The following is a 22363-nucleotide window of genomic DNA, read 5'->3' as shown; positions in this document are numbered from 1 at the left end:
ACAACCACTGGCCTCAAATATTTTATATTAGTATGGATTTTTGTATATGATATAAATTAAGGTCTTTTTGTTATACTGTGTGTGTGTGTGTGTGTGTGTGTGTGTATATATATATATATATATATATATATATATATATATATATAATGTCTACTATTATTTAAGGTATTTTACCTATGCAGCTCTTTTAAAAAGGTTATGTAAAGTTTTGGTATTTCAAAGTTATTTAGGATATTAAAAAAATATAGGTTAGTAGTTAGTCATCTGTAATAATCATGATTTATAGTCATTCCTGGTATATTTTCAAAGTCAAACAAAGATATATTTTAAACAGATGGTCTTCAAACACTTCAAAGACCTGTTTTAATAACATAAGACTTTATATGACAATGAGACATGTTTGTTCCTGGCAGAACCAATTCTTCATAAAAGGATGAAGGGCATCAAAGAAGCTCCATAAGGAGTTTGTTTTGTGACAAAAGCTAGACATTTGAGTAAGAAACTGCCCTTGCCTCGACTGCTGACAGTATGCTGTTCAAACTGGACAAACAGGACAAAATAGAAAGCAAATACCAAACTTTGTCAAGACAAGGTAAGACAGGCCTTCAAAATTCCTGCTTTATTACAATGTTTGTCATATATTCTAGTCCTGTGGCCAAAGATAAATGCCCCAGCATTACAGAGGAACATTAGGGTGACTGTCCAGACAGTCAGATGTCCCTGCCATTTCTATAGTTTTGGAAGTTGTTTGCTCTGTACTTCTGGTTTACTCAAGTAAAAATTTATCCTTCTTGGGTATCAGATGGAGCTGAAGACAAGACAGTTTTCACTATCATTAAATTAAAGAGAAAAACTTACTAAAGAGATGCAAAATATATAGGTTGAAAAACAAAAGCTTAAGTTGTTTATCTTAAAAGATTTTTTAAAATCTAAAATTTTTTTAACAGTGGTAATAAAAGTTATAACATAAAATGGCTTAGTTATGAGACTTTGGGCTAAAATAGGATAGATAATTCAGTACTTTCTCCAACTTTGCCAAATACAAATGAATTGAACATTGTGAGTATAATGCCTACCTGGTAATTGTTCATATTGTATATAGTTTTTATTGTGTTAGAGTTAAAATCTTTCCTTTTTAGACAAAAAGGGGGTAGTGTTGCAGAATAATCTCTTCATATACTGTGAAGATGGTTTAATAAAAAGATGAATGGTCAATAGCTTGGGTTTCCAGGCACAGAGGACACTGGAAAGAAGGGCAGAGACGAGGAGACACAGAGGAAGCAGGATGAGGTGGACAAGCCTCATAAGAGCTAGCTAAAAACAACCCTAAGCTACCAGCTGAGGTTTCATAACTATTAAGGATTCTCCATGTGATTATTTGGAAGCTGGCAGGCAGGACAGTAATAGACTCACTACAATTGTAGCTCAGTAGTACAGACGTTGCTAACATCCACTATTAGACAGGGAAAAAAAGCTAAGTTGATAAAAGTGCTTGCTGCACAACCATGAATACTAGAGTGTAGATTTCAGCACACACCTGTAACCTCAGCAGAAAACAAAGGGCAGGAGGACCGTTGAGACTTGTTAGTTTACACCCTAGCTGAGAAAACACAAACCCCAGATTCAGACAGGGGTTAGAGAGAGAGGACAATACCAAAGCTCTCTTCAGAAAAATCACACCAAACATACATATACACATAGACTCACAGATACACGGGCAAAAACACATACGCAACAAAAATAGTAATAAAAAGATTAACCAGGGGAAGTTGTGGTGGCACACTGAGTTTTGAGGCCAGCCAGAGCTACATACACATAGTGAGACTCTAAATAAGATGTATGAGGCTAGAGAGATGGCTCAATTGTTAAGAATACAACTGTTCTTCCAAAGTTCTTAAGTTTAATTCCCAGCAACTATATGGTGGCTCACAACTATCTATAATGGAATCTGATGCCCTCTTCAGATATTCAGGCGTACATGCAGAGCATTCATACCTAAAAACAAAACAAACAAAAAACCCACATGCATACATAAATAACTCCCCCCGCCCCAACCAAAGACAGGGTTTCTCTGTGGCTTTGGAGCCTGTCCTGGCACTAGCTCTGTAGACTAGGCCTCGAACTCACAGATATCCGCCTGCCTCTGCCTCCCGAGTGCTGGGATTAGAGGTGGTATATGCCACCACTGCTTGGCAAAATTTTTTTTTTAAAAGTTACCTCAGGAATATGAATGAAAAATAAAGGCAACAATAAGTATTCCCACTTCATGCCAAGTTTTTGAAATTTCTTTTTTTTTTAATTCTGAGCACACTTAAGAAATTTAGGGGTCTAGGAAAGATGGCTCAATAAGCTAAGAATGCATGCTGCTCTTCTACAATATAAGTCTAATTCCCAACATGTTTATGAGGTGGCAGACAATCACTTATAATTCTAGTTCCAGGGAACCTGATGTTCTGTCTTTCAAGGGCACCCCTCTACACACATAGCATATACTCAAAAATAATAACAAAACCAACACCAAAAAACTAACCCCCCACAAAAAAAGAAAAAATTAAATATATCTGATGCATATAAAGAGAATGATAAAGAATACTTAAGAATAAATCATTCCGTACTTAAATTACAATTTGACCACTAAAGTTTTGAATGCCTATAATAAGCTAAAATTCAAACAGAATTTAAGCATTTTTCTAAAGCTCGTGTGTGTGTGTGTGTGTGTGAGAGAGAGAGAGAGAGAGAGAGAGAGAGAGAGAGAGAGAGAGAGAGAGAGAGAGAGAGAGAGAGAAAGACAGATAGACAGACAGAGATGAGGATGGAGACAGCATTAAAAGAACAGAAGTATGTGAAGGAAAGCAGAAAGATAAAAAGCATACTGTTTTACTTCTTTCAGAGCGACAAAACTGATGACACGGTGATGCTTATTTGTAATCCCGGCATTCACGGGGAGGAAGTGGGAAGATCAGCAAATTCATGGACAGGTTAGGATACTATAGCTACTAATTTGAAAAAGAAAGTTTCAAATTACCATAAGAATGTATTTTCTCAGCTGGGCGGCCCCAGCACTCGGGAGGCAGAGGCAGGCGGATCTCTGAGTTCGAGGCCAGCCTGGTCTAAAAAGAGCTAGTTCCAGGACAGGCACCAAAGCTACAGAGAAACCCTGTTTTGAAAAACAAACAAACAAAAAAACAAAAACAAAAAGTATTTTCTCATAACTTCAAAAGTGTAATAATTGTGATAGTTTGTTTTTAAATGAATTTTTATTTATTATGCGTGTTTGTTGGTTTTGAGACAGGGATTCTTTGTATAATTTTCTCTAGATAGATAGACAGACAGACAGACCTCTCATGACAGATACATAGGTAAATAAGTTGATCTTTCATGAGAAAGATCTGGCTGTCCTGGAACTTCATTTGTAGACCAGGATGACCTCAAACTCACAGAGATCCATCTACCTCCGCCTCTCAAGTGCTGGGATTAAAGGCGTGCACCATCACTACCCAGTCCAATTTAATGCAACTTTAAAAAATGTCTAGATAATAATTATTCATGAAAATGTATTTGCTAGGTACCTAGCCCATTGCACCTTTTTAGTTACAAGAGAAAAAAGAACAGTAAAATAAGTCCCTGAACTTATTATTTACTTAGAGTTCATAGTCTAAGAAACAAGTCTCTAGAGATCTCTCTACCTCTAGTAAAGAAATAAGCAAACAGATATGGGTAGTAAGAGTTTACATAAAGCAGGCATAGAAGGATTTTCTGACAGAACGGCATTTGAGCAAAGATTGAAAAAAGGGAAGCAAATCAGTCAGCATAGAGAAGACCATCCGGGTATAAAGTTCTGGAATGAGAGCAAGTTGAACATGCCGAAGGCTGAAAAAACCTGCTTGGCTACAATGAAGTGAGTAAATAGCAAAATTAGGGTTTAACAAATATGAAGATCAAGTATTTTATCATTCAAACCAAGAAGCTCTAAGTGGTGCTTACAGAAATTGACTGGGGGAAGTATTACTGTGAAAAAAAATGGTATTAATGTGAAAACAAATATAAACAACTTTCTCAGGGCACACTGGACGACATACACAGACACCCACTAAGGATATAGTGTCAGATGTGGTTGTACACAGCTGTAATCTTATCACTAAGGAATACAGAAGTAGGAAGATAATTCACACAAGACCCTGCCTGGAAAAAACAAGTATGTTGACACATGCCTGTGATCCTTACTAACAGTTCCAGAAGACAAACTGGAGCCAACATGGATACAGTCTCAAAAACCGAAACGAAAGAAAACCCACACAATAATAACAAAATCCCCAGCTGGCTAGCCTATCTGTATTTCCAACAGGTATGTTAGGCTATTGTTTCTCAAATGGACCACTCAAATTTATTTATTTTTTTCAAACTGTCTTTTAAAAAAATTCTTCCGGGCAGTAGCAATGCACGCCTTTAATCCCAGTACTCAGAAGGCAAAGGTAGGTGGATTTCTGTGAGTTTGAGGCCAGCCTGGTCTACAAGAGCTAGTTCCAGGACTTGGGTTATAGAAAAACCCTGCTATGAAAGAAATGAATGAATGAATGAATTCTGGGCTAGAAAGATGGCTCAGCAGGAAAGAACAATGGCTGAAATTCCAGAGGACCCTGGTTCAACCCCAGCAACCACATGGACATTCACAACTGCCTCTAACTCCAAGATCTGACACTCTCACCCAGACATACAAGCAGGCAAAACAGCAATGTATATAAAATAAAATTTAAAAAAATCCTATCATATATTTTCTGAACTTCCAAAAGATTTTTAAAGAAACAGCTCAAACCTGAACTATAAAAGAATAAGTCAGTAATAACTTCTTTCCTTTTTTTTTTTTATTGTAAATAAATTTTTATTTAAGGGATTTGATTCCATTGCTCTCCATCCTGAGTCACATGGTTCCCAGATTTCTGAAGGGAGTTAAAAAAAGAATTAAGTTAAGAAGCTCTCACAGCTTTTGACTTTTCTTTTTTAAGACAGGGTTTGACTACCAAGTGCTGGGATTAAAGGTGTGTTCCAGCACTGCCCAGCTCAGTCAATAATAATTTACTGTCATTCAAATTTAAGAGATACATAATCCAAAGAACATACATTTGAAAAATACAGCTTCACTATTTTATCCATCTTCTATGGTACATACCTTTTGGGATTCTTGCTATGTGAGCGGGACCTAAAAAAAGAATATCTACTTTTAGAAAAGTGACTATATAAATTTTTAAACTGGTACATTGTACTTGTAAATGATATTTTCCTTGAGTTCTGACATTTACTTCTTCTTTTTTTTTTTTTTGGTGTGTGTGTGTGGGAGCTCGAGACAGGGTTTCTCTGTAGCTTTGGAGCCTGTCCTGGAACTAGCTCTTGAACTCACAGGGGTTCACCCGCCTCTGCCTCCTGAGTGCTGGGATTAAAGGCGTGTGCCACCACCACCTGGCCTCTGACATTTACTTCTATAAAAGCAAAGCATGTACTTATGCATTGGAGTCTACCCCCAGCAAAAAGAACAAAAAAACAACTCTATAGAATTCTCTACCTTGTCACAGCAGTTCCTTCAACTAGATAGACACTTGACTTAGAAAAGAATATTCTTCTGGAGACTGAAACTGTGTGCTTATCACAAAAGCAATTCTCCAGAAACTGTTTCCTAGACTAGACCAACAGAAACAAACAAATAACAATTTAAAAAAAGTACACACACACACATACCTAAAAGTACACACACACACATACCTATTTTTCTATAGCGTTCACACTCTCACTGTGCTTTTGTCTTCTGGGAACAAAGAAAAATGTCTCATGATCTATAAAACGCCCATTTTGAACCTACAACCTACAGGCCCAAGAAAAGGAACTCAACTTTACATCTTTGTCCATTAACATGAATTATATTCCTTAAAAAAGAAAATAATTTATTTTTATTTATGTATATTGAGTGCTCTGCCAGCATAGTCCTCTGCTCAACAGAGGTGGCTGTATCCCATTATAGACGGTGTGGGCCACCATGTGGTTGCTGGGAATTGAATTCCGGGCCTCTGGAAGAACAGTCGGCGCTCTTAACTCTTAACTGCTGGGCCATCATTTCTCCAGCCCAGAAAATAATATTTTTAAGTGTGTATGTGTACGTGTAAGCCTAGTTATGCATGACTCAGGAGCTAGAAGCATGCATTGGATATTGTGGCGCCTGAGTCACAGGAAATTGTTAACTGCCCAATGTGTATACTGGCAACTGGACTCAGGTCCCCTGGAAGAGAAGTGCATGTTGTTAATCACTAAGCATCTTTCCAATCCCAAAATGATTATATTCCTCCATTTTTTAAAAAAAGTGCATATTTGTCTGCATGTATGCATGTAACCCGTGTGCATGTCTGAGGTCAGAAGAGGCTGGATACCCAGAAATGGAAATATGTGAGTTTAAATACATTTAAACCAGCAAACCATCTCTCTACCTTCCAAATGATCCAACCCCAGATTATCACTTTATATAACAACCCTTGACATTTCCCAGCAGTGTTAGCACTTAATAAACAATTCTATTTTCTAACACTGCAGGGTTTATTTTGTAGTGTGAGTGTATAAATAACGGCAAGCATATTTTAAAGTATGCTTTGAGCTATATTAACTATGATTCTATCCTTGCTCTGTCTGTGCAGCTAGGAGAAAGTTATATATCCTCCCTTGATTTAATCTATCATTTGAAAGACAGGAATAGCAATATAAATGTCACTGGCTATGCAATGTCCTTCAAAATTTAATGTGCTAATGATCTAGTCACCAACTGGTATATCTAATCATCAAAGGCCAACTCAATCATAAGGGTTCTTACCCAAATCAATGGATATAAAATCTAAAGACAATATTTAAAATGTGTGTATGTAGATAGCTGTGGAAGACAGAAGGTGTTGGATCCCATGGAGTTGGGAGTCACAAGCAGTTGTGAACTACTCAATGTGGCTGTTGGGAACTGAACTCAGTCTTTTGAAATAGCAGCAAGCATCCTTAGCCATATCTCCAGTCCCAGATAAAAGATTCTTAATTTGATGGTTCTGTTGTTATAGAAACCAGTATATGAGACCTAGTTCAAAGGAGTAGGTTCTTTGAAGGGAGCATCTTAAGTCTGAATCTCTCATGTCAGCTTACTGTGCTTGCCTACCTTGCAGTAAGTAGCTTTTCTCTACCATGATCCTTTGTGTCTTCCAGTCTCTATGGTGTGGGCTTTAATGACAGGCCCACAACAATGAAGCGAGAAACTAGGTGCTCAAACTTCTGAGTCTATAAGCAAAACAAATCTTTCTCCTTTTAAACTGTTTCCTCAAGAATCTTCAAACAGCAGTGAAAACCTAACTAACACAGATTAGATAAACGAAGGCAAATTCTAAACACATAGCCTGGCATATAAATAGCTAGTAAGTGACATACATTTTTATTTTTAGTAAATGATTATATTAGGAGCAATTAAAAACCAGCTTGTATAATGTTATACTGTTTTATAACTCTGTCTTATGAACATATTTACAGTACTTCCTCAATTCCACAGCATTTAAAAAAAACTGTTTCAACTTTGCAGCAGGCTGGGTTGGCTTTGAAATAGGTATTCTACTGAATGCTAAGATTATAGTTATGAACCACCCAACCTGCTTTGTTGTTTCTTTCTTTTCTTTTCTTTTTCTTTTTTTTGAATGAAGACCCACTATGTAACCAAACTCTACATAGCCTAAACTAGCAGCAAGGCTGTAGGTCCTTTCTACTTTAGATTCCTTTGTGCTGGGATTGCAAGCATGCACCACCATGCCTAGCTAAATATTTCTTCAATGGGGATATACTTTGAAATTAAAAAAAAAAAGAGAGGTAATAAGTGACCAACTTTCTCACCATCTACAAATACTACAATCCTATAAAAAATGTGAGGTAGTTGCGTGTTGGTGGCACATGCCTTTAATCCCACACTTTGAAGGCAGAGGCAGGAGGATCTCTGTAAATTTGAAGCCAGCCTGGTGTACAGAGTAAGTTGGCAGACAGTCAGGACTACACAGAGAAACCCTTTCTCAAACAAACAACAAAAAATGAGGTCATTTGACTATATCAGTCGAATCTTAAATTGTGAATTCCAACACTATGTAAAATGCTTATCTATACTATTCTACACCATATATAATGCTTATCTACACTATTCTAAATAATGCAATTCTGAACAATATCTCTAGAAAAAACAGCCTAGGATTAAGCATAGTGACAAAGTACTTGAAATCTACGCACTCAAGAAGTTGGCCCGGGTTACACAAGACCTAGAATCAACAATCAAGTAAGCTAGATATGGTGGTACGCATGCTTTTAAGAGACAGGCGGTTCTCTGTAAGTTCGAGGCTAGCCTATTCTACAGAGGTTCAGGACAGCTAGGGATACAGAGACCGTGTCACTATAATAAAAGTAAAACAGCAGATAAAAACGCAGAAGCAAGAGACCTTGCCTTAATAAGGTGAAAAATGAACCAATTCCAGAAAACAGTCCTCGGACTTTCACATCCCCCGCCCATCAATCCCCTGCTGCGGCATAGGTGCGGGCGCGAGCGCGCGCGCGCGCGCGCGCGCACACACATAGTACACACATACATAAAGATACTGACACATCCCCATAACAGAAAAAACTGGGGAGATAAGGGAGTACAACCTCAGCATACACTAAAAACAAAGAAGCAAGTCCTGAAATAAAATTTGTTAAATGTAAAACACAGGGAATTAGAAATGGGGAAGGGGTGAGGCAGTAAGAAAAAGAGCAAGAGACAAAAGATTTCTCAAAACAGATGTCAACAACATAGCATTGTTCTGGTCTATTCTTAAAATAAAAAGACTACCAGCAAAAGCCAATGAAATAGCTTAGTGAAAAGGCATTGCCATAAAAGCCTGGTGGCCTGAGTTCAGCTCTCATGGTGAAAAGTCCTGACCTCCACCTAAGCAGGGTACACATGTATGCCCACCATGTACACGAGCAATGTACATGGTAATGAAAGGGTAAATTTCTTTGTGGTATGACAGTCTATTATAAAATGCTTAAAGTTATGAACATGTTAATGGGCAACAATGACTAAAAGGATGTTCAAACACTCTAAATATGAAAATACTAAATTTACTAATTAATGAGTTGATATAAGCAGACTTGCTATATCAAGTTAATGAATTTTTATAATTTATGGCTCCACTGGACGTGGTGGTGAAGGGGAAGAGAGCAAGTTCCAGGACAGCTAGGACTATACAGAGAAACCCTGTCTTGAAAAAACAATACAAAAGACAAAAACCAAAACAAAACAAAATAATAACTTATGGCTCCTACAACTGAGAAAACAGTAACAGTTTAACATTAAAAAAAAAAGCCAACAACAACAACAAAACCCCAAAATCTCCTAAATCCTTCTTCAAAAAGTATAAAAGGTGGTGGTATATTAGAGTGCTTGCCTAGCATATACCGCCCCTGGGCTCAAGTCCCAAGACCACCATCACCACCAAAATAAGGAAAGGCCACAGTTCTGTGCTAAGAAGGTACAAATTGAGCCCAGTATGGGGGGAAAAAATAATCAATGGGTAGCAAGAGGTTTTACTGTAACTCATTCACCCTAAAGACATGAAACATTCCTTATTTGCTTCTCTACAATCTTGAAGGAAATCATATTAGCTCAGTTGACTAGCTAAGAACTATAAAGGCTGAACACCCCTAGCAGGAAAATGTGAAATTCAGACATGACACTCAAATAGTAGAATTTCTGGATCATTTCAGATTTTAAATTAGAGATGCTAAACAGGTGAGGTTTGTCTACTCATATATACCCCAATTCAGACACTCCAAATTTTGAAACATTTCTGGGTTAAAACATTTTAGATAAATACAAGCTACTGAATCTGTATCATTCCTATTAAAATGGTCTTGCAAGGTAATTTTGTTTTGCTTTTATTTTTGTATTCTGAGATAGTGTACCTCTGTGTAGCCTTGGCTGTCCTAGAACTCACTATGTAGAACAGGTTGGTCTCAAACTCAGAGATCACCTGCCTATCCGCCCGCCCCCCGCAGGTACTGCAGTCCAGCCCCACTATGTTTCTGACTTTTTTCTAAACCTTTGATAAATGTGTTTGACTGCCTCATTCTATATTCACGCCACTTAATATTTCTAATTGTTTTGTTTTTAATTATTAATTTTAATTTATTTTGCACACCCCCATGTGACACATATGCCATGGCATGCTCTTAGAGGTCAGAGGACAACTTTTGGGAACTGGTTGTCTTCCACTTTCCACCTTCTGGGATTGAGTAATATCATGCCCAGCTTGCATGGTAACAACATTCTTTAAAGGCAAAAATCTCTAAATTTCTATGCCCAGAACCAGTTTAATAGCACCTTCAAGTCATATACCCTTTAGGCTAGAGACTGAGTTTCAAACACATGTACTATTTCTGACCCAAACATACCTCCTCAGTTTTTCCCGTTCTTCTCTCTCCCTCTCTTCTCTTCGTTTCAGACGTTCCTGGTTTCTTTTCTCCTGCTTCTCAGCTACAACTCTCTTTAAAATGAATAATTTAAAAACCAGTTGTAAATTTACTGGACAAATCCTTAATTATGCTTACTTTAAACTCTATCTGGTTTCTCATATAATACAACTAACACAATTTAAAATTTTGTCATGTACAATTATTAGCCTTCTAAGTTAGCTTTCCAGAATTGTGAAAAACATGTTAAAACCTTATTTCATCATGATTTTTCTTTTTCCAAGCATGAAAGGCAAGGATGCTACCATTGAGTTTCGTCCGTCCCCCATCATTCCTTAGTTAACATTGGAAAAAAAAAAAAAAACAAGGGCTGGAGAGATGGCTCAGTGGTTAAGAGCACTGCTTGCTCTTCCAAAGGTCCTGAGTTCAATTCCCAGCAACCACATGGTGGCTCACAACCATCTGTAATGAGATCTGGTGCCCTCTTCTGGCCTGCAGACATACACACAGACAGAAAACTGTATACATAATAAATAAATATTTAAAAAAAAAAAGAAAAAAACAAAACAAAACTCATAACTACAGGCTGAAGAAAGGATTGTTCTTCCAGAGGTCCAGAGTTCAATTCCCAACAACCACATGGTGGCTCAATACCATCTACAATAAGATCCAATGCCTTCTTCTGGCACGCAGGCAAACAATCAGACAGAACAATGTACACATAAAATCCTTTTTTTTTTTAAATCACATCTACATGACCTTCTTTTTTTCAGCACAGTACTATTCAAAAACTAACTGTAATTATAATACTAGGGAGGCTGAGACAAGAGAACTGTCAGTAGTTCAAGATGAACCAGAGCTACACAGCAAAGACCTAGTCAATGAAACCAAAAGAAAACAGATACAGAGTAAAAGAACTAGGTTAACCAGGATAAAGTAAGCAATATTAATTTATGCAATGTACCTTTAATTCTTCGAGTTTCTCTCTTATTTCAATAAATCCCAGGTGCAGTTTACCCCCAAAATGATCAGCAAGTCGCCTGTCATTATCATGAAGACCTAAATATGCGGAACAAACTTCACAGACTCGAAGTTTCTGCTGCTGGAAACTGGAAGCTGGCATAGAATTCCGATAAACTTCCTAAATAAAATAAGAAAAACAATGATCACACAAATGTCCTTAAAAGTTCTGTAAGAAAATATAATGTATACACACAAAATGTTTTCAAAGTCGTTGAGAGCTCTGTTGAAGATCAAAAATTCATCTATCCTTCACTCCCCCTCCCCAAGACAACAGATGAAAGGTTAATATTCATCATGATTCTGATGAGTTGTTGCCAAACACTGACATGGTGTTCATCAATGAAAAATACATACTGGTAAATTTGCCAATCCACTATCCTCCTTTCGTTTACTAAGATGATTCTGTTCTTTTGTTTATGGCAGTTAAGAACATTTTCCAATCCTAAGTAGCTTTAGCTAGAATAATATTGATAAAAATAGCTGGATAAAAATGTACAGAGTTCTTTAAAAGAGAATTAAAAGATCAAAGAAGAAATCACCAATGAAGGGGCTAAGAACTCAATTGTAAGTGCTTAATTTACAAGCCTTAAGACCTGAGTTTGATCCCTGTAACCAAAGTTAAAAAAAAAACAAAAAGCTGCCAGGCAAAGCTGGAAAAATGGATTAGGGGGTAAAGACACTTGTTAAGCCTGATCACTGAAGTACAATTCCTAAGACCCACATTGTAAAAGAAAACCCAAGGTGGAAGAAAAAAACTGATTCTTAGAAGTTGTCTGCTCACCTACACACCACACAAACCCTTTCCTCTAAATGACAGCATGGTGGGTGTGCTTGTAATCTCAATAACGAGGAGATTAAAGACAAGTGGATATATCTCTAGAACTGAGTGGCTGGCTAGTCAGGTTACCTACCAGGCAAATTTCAAGCCATTGAGAGATTATGCCTCAAAATAAAAAGCAGACAGATCCTGGGGTTATCCTCTGTTTTTCACATATGTATATACATGAACATGGACCCACATGTGAGAATATGTATTTATGTACACATAGGCACACACACACACATGAATCATCAATGAATAATATAACCTATAAATTTAAAAATATTATAAAGGATGGCTTAGTGGTTAAGAGCACTGGCTACTTACTCCGTCCAGAGGTTCAATGCTTAGTAGTCAAATTGCAGCTTACAACTATCATAACTCCAACCCTAAAGTGTATACTGCCTTCTTCCAGCCTATGAGCATCAGGTATATACAAAGTACATATACATACATATAAGCAAAACACTCATATATATTAAACAATTAAGACTTTTTAGGGGGGGGGTAATTTCAAAGTATAAATAAGGTACTTAACTAATCACAAAAGGAAAACACTTCACAATGGGAGAATTGCTATTATCATCAGAAATTACACAAACTATGAAGACAGGGGAAATCATAAGTTTAAGGCTACACTGAGCAGCTTCAAGGTCCTGTTCTGTCTCAAAAGGAAATTTTAAAAGGGGATAAAACAGACACTGGGGTCACACATCTTTAATCCCAGCACTTGGAACGCAGAGGCAGGCAAATCTCCCAGTTCTAAAACTAGGGCTACACAGAGAAACCCTGTCTTGAAAAAAATCAAAAAAAAAAAAAAAAAAGCGGGGTGTGAATATAAGCTCAATGGTTGAGTGCTTACCCTGCCTGCTTGCATGAAGCCCCAGGTTAAACTCCAAGAAAGAGGAATTATGTGAAAATAACTAACGTGCATCCAATGTCATAGGCCTTTCTCTTCCTCCAGATAATATTTTCTTTAATGTCTGAGGGTCATCATATGATATGGGTGTTATACAGGTGCTATAAGGAACAATGATGACTTCTTCCTTTTATCCTCCTTCCTGTACTAAATTCTTACATTCAGATATATAATATGCTAAAGAACTTACTAAAATTGCTTCCTTTTGCTGTTTTTCCACACTGGTATGAAGAACCAGAGTACAAGAACAGAACAGAAGTAAAAACAGTGTGTACCCAACATTAGTTTGAATGATAGGGCTTCATTTTTAATCTTGTCACAAAAGATCTTGCCATCTTTTCCTTTATTTCAAGATGGGGTCTCAATAGATAGGTTGGTTACAAATCTATGATCCTCTTACTCTGCTTTTCAACTGCTGGGATTGCAGGTGTGAATCACTTCATCTGCAACTCTGCACTTCTAAGCATGAAAGTATTTTAAATTTGAGATTTAAGGATTAAAAAACAAAAAGCTTACTGCCCAGAGTTGAAAAGACAAAGATCATCATGAAGCAGTCTAGATGTCATCAGTTTGTAAGTCCAATAGAAACTACTGAAAAAAACTATTCCACAATCTCCACAAAATATATTTGAGTTTCAACATATCAGGGGGTATACCAATCACAACAGAATTTGTTTACATGATGCTAGAATTTTTACTTATATAAAATATGAACCAGAGAAGGCCCCCCAAGGTAAAAGCAGATGATACTGTTAGGTAAGTAAAACTACTGAGGAAAAGGGTAGGTAGCACATTGTCTAAAGGTGTGTTTGTTTTATGTGGGTAATTGGTTTGATTACATTTGAATTATAAATTTCAATATAGCAATGGCTCCAATTTTCCAAAAGCTACTTTAAAACAGAACCCAACATTATAATAGCAATTAAACATTTCTGAATTGTTTTAATTTCCTTTAATAAAATTTTGAATAATTTCCAGTTAAATATATGTTCTGTAAGAAGTACAGACACTAACATTTTACCACTATTAAGAACTTAACTCTTTCTAAAATGGCTGGGTCTCACAGTAACACTTTATCTCAAAACAGAACCAACCCCCCCCCCCCAAACAAACAAACAAATTTTACCTCTGCTTCTCTTTTCTTTGCTCGTGCTTTCTCCACTTCATCCATGACTTTCTGAGATTCTTCCACATTTCCTTCAGCTCCTAGTTGTTCCACTTTGGCCAACAATTTACCTATTTCTTCATTTAACTCATGAACACGTTCAGCCTGGAAAAAACGAAAGAGAATATCATGAATGAAGAGATGGCTCAGTGGTTAAGAGCACTGCTTGCTCTTCCAAAGGTCCTGAGTTCAATTCCCAGCAACCACATGGTGGCTCACAACCATATGTAATGAATGAGATGCTCTCTTCTGGCCTGCAGGCATAGATACAGGATAATAACAATACTTTATACATAATAAATAAATAAATCTTTAAAAAAAAATAAAGAAAAACAGAATGAAGGGTTGAAAAGATGACTCAGCAGTTAAGATCACTGGCTGCTCTTCTAGAGAACCTGAGTTCAATTCCCAGCACCCACATTGCAGCTAGCAACCATTTATAACTTCAGTTCCAGGAAACCCAATGCCTTATTTTGACCTCCACAGGCACTAGGCCCGTGTATGATGCACAGACATACTCACAAGCAAAACACACACACATACACAAAAGAACCATAACATTAAAAAAAATTGAAAGGAGCAAAACAATGTATTTCGGACTCATTATATAGCGCAAGTACAACACCACACTTATAAATAAAAGCTTAACTTAATAGAAACATTCAATCTTAACAAAGTAGTATTTCAATAATATTTACTTCTTAAAGTGTCCAAAATCCAAGAAGACATTCCTTTTTTCAAGGGTCCCAACTCTTTTATGACTATTCTTTATCAAAGTGATGTTTTCTTTAAATTAACACTGATAATTTAACCAAAGATCTTCAATCCTCCTTACATATGCACCCACAATTGTACTTTGATTCTAAACTTACTCGTACATTTGCTTTTACTGTAGCAATGGAGAACAAGCATGTCCTAAGAAAAGGCTTGAAAATCATGGCATAACTGAGTATGATGCTTCTGCCTCTGCAACTACTAGAAGAAAATGATTAGTTTAGCTCTCAAAGAATATCTCAGCAGCCTCCAGCTGACTAAAGAACATGTGCCAGGACATGACTGCTAAGACAAGAGTACTGTGCAATCAAGTTTACTCTAACTGATCTATTACACAGTTTTAGTCACTATGTTCGAGGTTATAACCAATACAGGTTCGTAGAACCTAACCACTGGTAGACAGCTTAAGCATGAGATACATGATCCCTTATATCAGTAGTTCTCAACCTTTCTAATATTGCCACAATATGTTTCTCATATCATGATGACCTCAGCCATAAAATTATTTTCATTGCTACTTCAGTATCTTAAACTGTGGAGGTAGCTACACAAGCTTATGTGTTTTAATAACAAAAGAATCAAGAAACTGTCTAGATAGTTCAGTGGTTAAGAACTCTTTCAACACTTAGAGAACCCAGGTTCAGCACCCTGCATCCCTATCAGGTGGTTCACAATTTAACTCCAGTTTCAGGGGTTCTGATTCACTCATGAAGCTGGAGAGATGGCTCAGCGGTTAAGAGCACTGGTTGCTCTTCCAAAAGTCCTGAGTTCAATTCCCAGCAACCACATTGTGGCTCACAACCATATGTAATGAATGAGATGCTCTCTTCTGGCCTGCAGGTATACAAGTAGGCTGAACACTGTATACACAAAACCTAAAAAAGCAAAGACAGGAAGTTCTCTGTGAGTTCAAGGCCAGCATGGTATACAGAGCTAGTTACAGGAAAGCTGGGACTACAGAAAAATCCTCTCAAAAACTAAATAAATGAAAGAAGGAAGGAAGAACTATACATTTATTTATCACATAAAAATGAATGCATGTATGACTGGCAATTCTGAATAAAACATAATTATCAGTGTTACTTTGTTATATGATTGCTATATTAGTTAGCATTTGAGTAAGTAAAAACAATTCGAGAATTCCCTATTTAAGTTTACTATCTAATTACTGAAAAATCAAAAAGTTGGAATGAGCCTAACATGATGGCATATGCCTTTATTAACCCTAGCACTCAGAGGCAGAGGCAGGTAGATTTCTGAGTTAAAGAGCAGCCTGGCCATATAGTAAGTTCCTAGTCAGCCACAGACTACACAGTGAGACCCTGTCTCAAATATACAAGAGGGAAAATTTTTTAAAAATGGAGTGAATAAAATTAAAATTAAATACATATTTTAAAATTAAAACTATACTCTATAATCCCAGCATTTGGGAGGCAAAGGCAGAAGCAGGCAGGTCTCTATGAGTTTGAAGCTAGTCTGGTCTACAAAGTGAGCACCAGAACAGCCTAGGCAAAAAAGGCATCTCGAACAATAATAACAAGAACAAAATAAAACAAACAAAAACAAGCATACTTTGAACTAATGAAATGACTAAAATTCTTACCTTTGCTGCCACTTCAGCACTTATCTCTTCTTGAGTTTCTGCTAATCTTTTCTTAGACACTTCAGTTCTTCGATCACAATCTGCAATGAAGGACTGCAGATGATCCATGGCCTAGAAAATTTAATACAAAACAATTACTGCCACAAAGTCAATGTTATCCAGAAATATTTTTACTAAACACTGTATTTTTGGTAAGGAATGAAGCTCTAAGCACAGAAGTGCTTTCCTATTATGTAGAAAGCACTGGGTTGAATCTGCTATACTCCTCTCTGCAGCCCAACCCTAAAACAAGAAAAACACAAAGTTGAAGAATTGTTAGTAATAGAACATATGGCTAGAATGTGTAAAGCCCTGGATTTCTAGTAATTATAAAAAAATAAATTAAGTTGGCTGGAGAGATGGCTCAGTGGTCAAGAGCACTAACTGTTCTTCCAGAGGACCATGGTTCAATTCTCAGCACTTATATGGCAGCTAACAGCTGTCTATAACTCCAGTTCTAAGAGGATCTGATACCTTTTTCTGGCCTCTGGGGGCACTGAACACACACATGGTACCCAGAGATGGTACACAGATATTCATGCAGTCAACACAACCACGCACATAAAAAAAAAAAATTAAAAATTAATTAAATATAAAGTCTGGAGAAAAGAACCTTTTAAAAATAAAACCTCAGAACAATAAAAATAATTCCATTCTTAAAAATGTTATCATAGAGGAAGCATACATCTTTAATCCCATCATCAGGGAGGTGGAGGCAAAGGCAGGCAGATCTCTGAGTTTGCGACCAGCCTGGTCTACAGAGTGAGTTGCAGGGCAGCCAGAGCTACAGAGAGAAACCCTGTCTCAAAAAAACAAAGCAACGGGCTGGAAAGATGGCTCAGTGGTTAAGAGCATTGCCTGCTCTTCCAAAGGTCCTGAGTTCAATTCCCAGCAACCACATGGTGGCTCACAACCATCTGTAATGAGATCTGATGCCCTCTTCTGGCCTGCAGACATACACACAGACAGAATATCATATAAATAAATAAAAAAAAACAAAGCAACAACAAAAACCAAACACCCAGTAATAATATAGCAGTGAACCCCTGTAATCTCAGTACTTGGAAGACTGGAGCAGAATAACAAGCTCAAGAACAGTTTGAGTGACATAGCATGTGTCAAGTCAACCAAAGCAATACAGCCAAGATCCTATCTCAAAAATACAACCAACCAAAGAGAAATGGTTGAGTCATAAATATGACTCGATTGCTACTAAGCCTAATGACCCAAATTCTATCTCCAGGATACACGATAGGAAAGAACCAACTCCTGAAAGCTAATCTTTGATGACAGGCATGCACACATCCCACACACACCATGTAAGACCATTATAATGTCAACAAGAGTTATTTCTCAATATTTAGATAACTTCCTGTATTCTGCGGTTTTCGAATTTTTACAGTAAAGATGAAATACACCATTAAGAAATTTAACAATGCCTACACCAGAAAAAAAAAATCTAACAAAGTTGTATTTAGTTTGAGGTATATTTAATATTTATAGCTAAATAGTAATAAAAGTAAACTTTAAAGCAAGGCATAGTGGCGCACACCTTTAATCACAGCACTTGGAAGACAAAGGCATGCAGACCCCCGAGTTTAAGTCCAGGCAGGTCTACAGAATTCCAGGACAAATAGTGCTACAAAACTCATTTCTCCAAAAATGAAAGGAAGAATATTAAATGTTCAACTGTGGTGGTTTGAAGAGATATCCTACATATTCTCAAGCACTTGAAGACTCAGACCCCAGTTGGTAATCCTGGTCATAAAGGTTTAAGAAGTGTGGCCTTGTTGGAAGAAGTATGCCACTAGGGTCAGGCGTTGAGGTTTCAAAGGCCATTCTCAGTTAGTTCTCTCTGCCTCCTGCTTGTCTTTTAAGATATAAGCTCACTTGATGCCAGCCCGCTTCGCCACCTCTACCCCACCCCACCCTGCCATTATGATGATGAACTTCACATCCAAATTAGTTACCTTGATCCTGGTGATTTTATCATAGCAAAAGAAAAGAGATTAGTACATACATCAAATAACAATAGAAATTTATTCTGCACGCACTGAATTTAACTGGCCAAATAAGAACTCCAACAAAATAACACAGGCAGAGTGACTATCACCTTTTAAATCATAGCAAAAATCTACTTTCATTTCGTGAAGTCAAATATAGTATCCTAAAGTAGTGAAAATAACAATGACCTTATCAAGAAATACTGTTGGTTCTATGAAGGAGGTATTTTGGCTACCTGTTTTTTTTTTAATTAATGTTTTTCTTCCTTTTTTTTTAAAAAAAAAAGATTGATTTATTTATTATACAGTGTTCTGTATATATGTATGCTTGCTGGTCAGAAGAGGGCACCAGATCTCATTACAGATGGCTGTGAGCCACCAAATGGTTGTTGGGAATTGAACTCAGGACCTCTGGAAGAACAGTGTGCTCTTGACCTCTGAGCCATCTCTCCAGCCCCAGCTACCTGTTTCTTACAGCAAAATAAATCCAAGATGTACAAAGGATTTAAGTATACAAAAAGAATCACTCATGGGGGCTGAGAGAGACTGGTCAGCAGTCAAGAGCACTTGCTTTTCTTGTAGAAGACCTCGGTTTAGTTCCCAACATTCACATGTGTCTCACGGCTATCTGGAACTCCAATCCCAGAAGACCTGATGCTGTCTCTTCTGGCCTCCACAGATACCATGTATGTGCCTGGCACACTCACACAAGCACAGCATTCATACACATAAAATAAATCTAAAACTTAAAAATATATAGCAGAGACGAAACCATAGGTGAGAATTATTTTTGGGTCAAAACAGAAAAGATCTTTCAAACTGGTATTATAAGCAGTATTTAGACAGTATAACAACACTGTGTAGCCCACCCAAGGAAAGTCTAATGTATTACTCAAAAATAAATAGCTGATACTGTCACAATGAGCAATTAAGCATTTTCTATAAAATTACCTTTTGGCTCAGCTATAATTTTCACCAATAATGCAGAAAGACTGAAAATAACCTCATTATCCAACCACAACGTTCAACAGCAAACAATCTCTTGTATATTATGCCCAGACAGTATTAAATATATTCTATAGATAATTCTCATATCCATAAGAAAAAGTTCTTAAATGTTCAAAAAAGTCACAAGGATCTATTTACTGCTATTTTCAACTAAATAAAATTACCTAATGTATTATTTTGTCTTATGTGCATGTATTTCATAAAAATGCAAAAAGTTTGAAAGGTGTTGTGTTCTTTAAAACATCTTATATAACTTAGTTTCTCTATTTTTATTTTTTAAACTATTTATTTCATATGAGTGCTCTGCCTGCATGTATCTATGTGAACCATGTGTACACATTGTATCTGCAAACATCAGGAAGAGGGCATTAGATCTCCTAAAACTGGAATTATCCTTTGAGAGCCAAAATGTTGAGTGATGGAAGTTGTGTACTTGGGTTCTCTGCCATCTTGTTAGCCTCAAATTTTTCTATTTTTATACATGAAATGCTTCTATATAACAACTATATTAAATCACATTGGTACCTCTGATGCCTAAGCAGTATTTTCTATTTCTTTTATATTTTAAACTAAAAATATGGTCCCAAGGCTGCAGGTGTAGCCTGGCAATATATATACAGTGCTTGCCTACTGTAAACAGGGCTCTGAATTTCATCCCAGAACTGGAGACATCTAGTTAGTGATCTATTAATACAGTAAAAGTAACTAATAATGGAAAAATTCAGTAGATGACTTCATTACAAAGACTTTGAATACAACAAAAATAGGTGGCTTAGATTTGATGAAACGACTATTTTCTTAAACATTTTTACTTTTGTTGGGAAAAATAAACTGATTTTTTAAAAAAAAAAAAACAAAAAACCAGGATCTTTTTAACCTAGGCATGGTAGCACATATCTAATCCTAGCACTTGGGAGGGAGAGGCAATTAGATCACTGTAAACTTGAGGCTGGTTTGAGCACATAGGGGGGGGGAGGGAGGCAGTACATTATTCATCTATTAACTGTCATCTAATTACAAAGGTATCTTCCTAAGTCTTTCCTTCTAAGAGACATTAATTCATGTTCAAAATATTTTTACTGCAAGAGACAATGTAACATGAAAGCAAAATCACATACATCAAGTTCAAAGAAAAAGTCCTGTTCTTTGGATGCAATTTCATAATCTGCTCTTAGAGCCAGGTCATGGACTTTCAGGCATTCTCCAAGATCCATTCTCTAGGAAAAAAAAGAAGACATTTCACTGAAAATATGTATTATAAAATTTCATCAGTATCACAGTTCTCTTCAGAGTATATGTTACGTCCTATAGTTCATATGTTCATTTAATGGACCTTCAAAATATAAATCAGACAATTGGGGCTGGGGAGTTAACTTGGTTGCTGAGTGCTTATCTGTTACACACAAAGTTCCAGGTTTAATCCCTTAGCTCTCCATGAACTGGATGCAGTAGTACAGACCTGTATTATCTACTCTGTAGATAGAGGCAGGAGCACTGGAAGTTCAAAGCCAGACGTAGTGACACAGCAAGTACAAGATTAGCCTGGCCTCATACATGAGACCATCTCTCAGAAAAATGAACCAAAAGAAACACTATGAAAAACAACTACAAGTCTTAATAATACCAATATACTACATGAGAGGCTTTTTGCAATGAGGAAGCCAGAAAAAGGCCACTTGCCATGGTATGTATGTGGAGGGTAGAGAATCACACATGGGATTCTCTCCTTCCACCAATCCTGGATCGACTGACTCACATACTGTCACTGAGCCATCTTGTGACCCCCCCAAAAAATGTTTCTCATGAGAATGCATTTATACTGGATCCAAAGAGAGGGAAGCAATGCTGGGTATGGCACCAAGTATCATCTATTGAGTCTGGGGCTGGAGAGATGGTACAGTGGCTTTTTGGGCATGCAGACAAAATACCCATTAAATAAAAATGAAACTTAACAATAGGGTGAAGGGAGGAAGGGAAGAGACAGGATGAAGGAACAGAATTGTAGTAATATTACAATTTCATATAGTGGCACATTTCTGTAATTACAAAATAGAGTCTTTGAATTCTAGAAACCAGTCATCTGTTTTCTCTTTCTATACCACCATGACTAAATATCTGCTTTGACAAGGTACCAGGCATGGCATTAAAAAAAGCAAACAAGCCCAAAAAGAAACTCCCAACAACTACCTACCATTGTAAACGTCAATCCAAGGGAAATCATACCATGGCTAACAATTTCCATAACCCTAGTCTCCTAACCAGTACAAAGTCACTAGAGAAAAAAACACAATAGAAACACAAGGAATAGGAAACAATTCTCCAGCTCTCAAGATCTATCCTCACATTACACTTAATGAAGTACTACTGCTTCCAACAAATGATCCAACATTGGCTGCTGGTGGTGGTACTTCTCTTTATAAATAAGTTAATGAAACAAAATAAAATGTTTTGTTCACTGATTTCAAATGACTAAAAGAGTTTCCTTAAAAATTAATGAATAATTTGCTTCTTATAA

General features: G+C 36.8%; 1 protein-coding gene across 6 annotated transcripts in view; it reads right to left on the bottom strand.

Annotated features, from left to right (window-relative positions):
• Luc7l2 (LUC7 like 2, pre-mRNA splicing factor) overlaps positions 1-22363 on the bottom strand; it is a 56833-nt gene that overhangs the window by 6818 nt on the left and 27652 nt on the right. For 4 of the 6 annotated variants that reach the window (XM_075953541.1, XM_075953543.1, XM_075953546.1 and 1 more), the window contains 6 exons: positions 20967-21065; positions 16799-16909; positions 14383-14526; positions 11459-11635; positions 10477-10568; positions 5168-5197 (listed from right to left, as the gene is read on the bottom strand). In XM_075953541.1, coding sequence (XP_075809656.1) covers positions 5168-5197; positions 10477-10568; positions 11459-11635; positions 14383-14526; positions 16799-16909; positions 20967-21065 — 653 coding nt within the window. The remainder of the gene's footprint in view (positions 1-5167; positions 5198-10476; positions 10569-11458; positions 11636-14382; positions 14527-16798; positions 16910-20966; positions 21066-22363) is intronic. The other 2 variants (XM_075953542.1, XM_075953545.1) reach the window with 1 other exon arrangement.

The sequence above is a fragment of the Microtus pennsylvanicus genome, chromosome 19 (genome assembly GCF_037038515.1).
Source record: "Microtus pennsylvanicus isolate mMicPen1 chromosome 19, mMicPen1.hap1, whole genome shotgun sequence".
NCBI lineage: Eukaryota > Metazoa > Chordata > Mammalia > Rodentia > Cricetidae > Microtus > Microtus pennsylvanicus.
The sequence above is the reverse complement of the archived record's forward strand: the minus strand, read 5'-3'. Positions and strand labels throughout refer to the sequence as shown.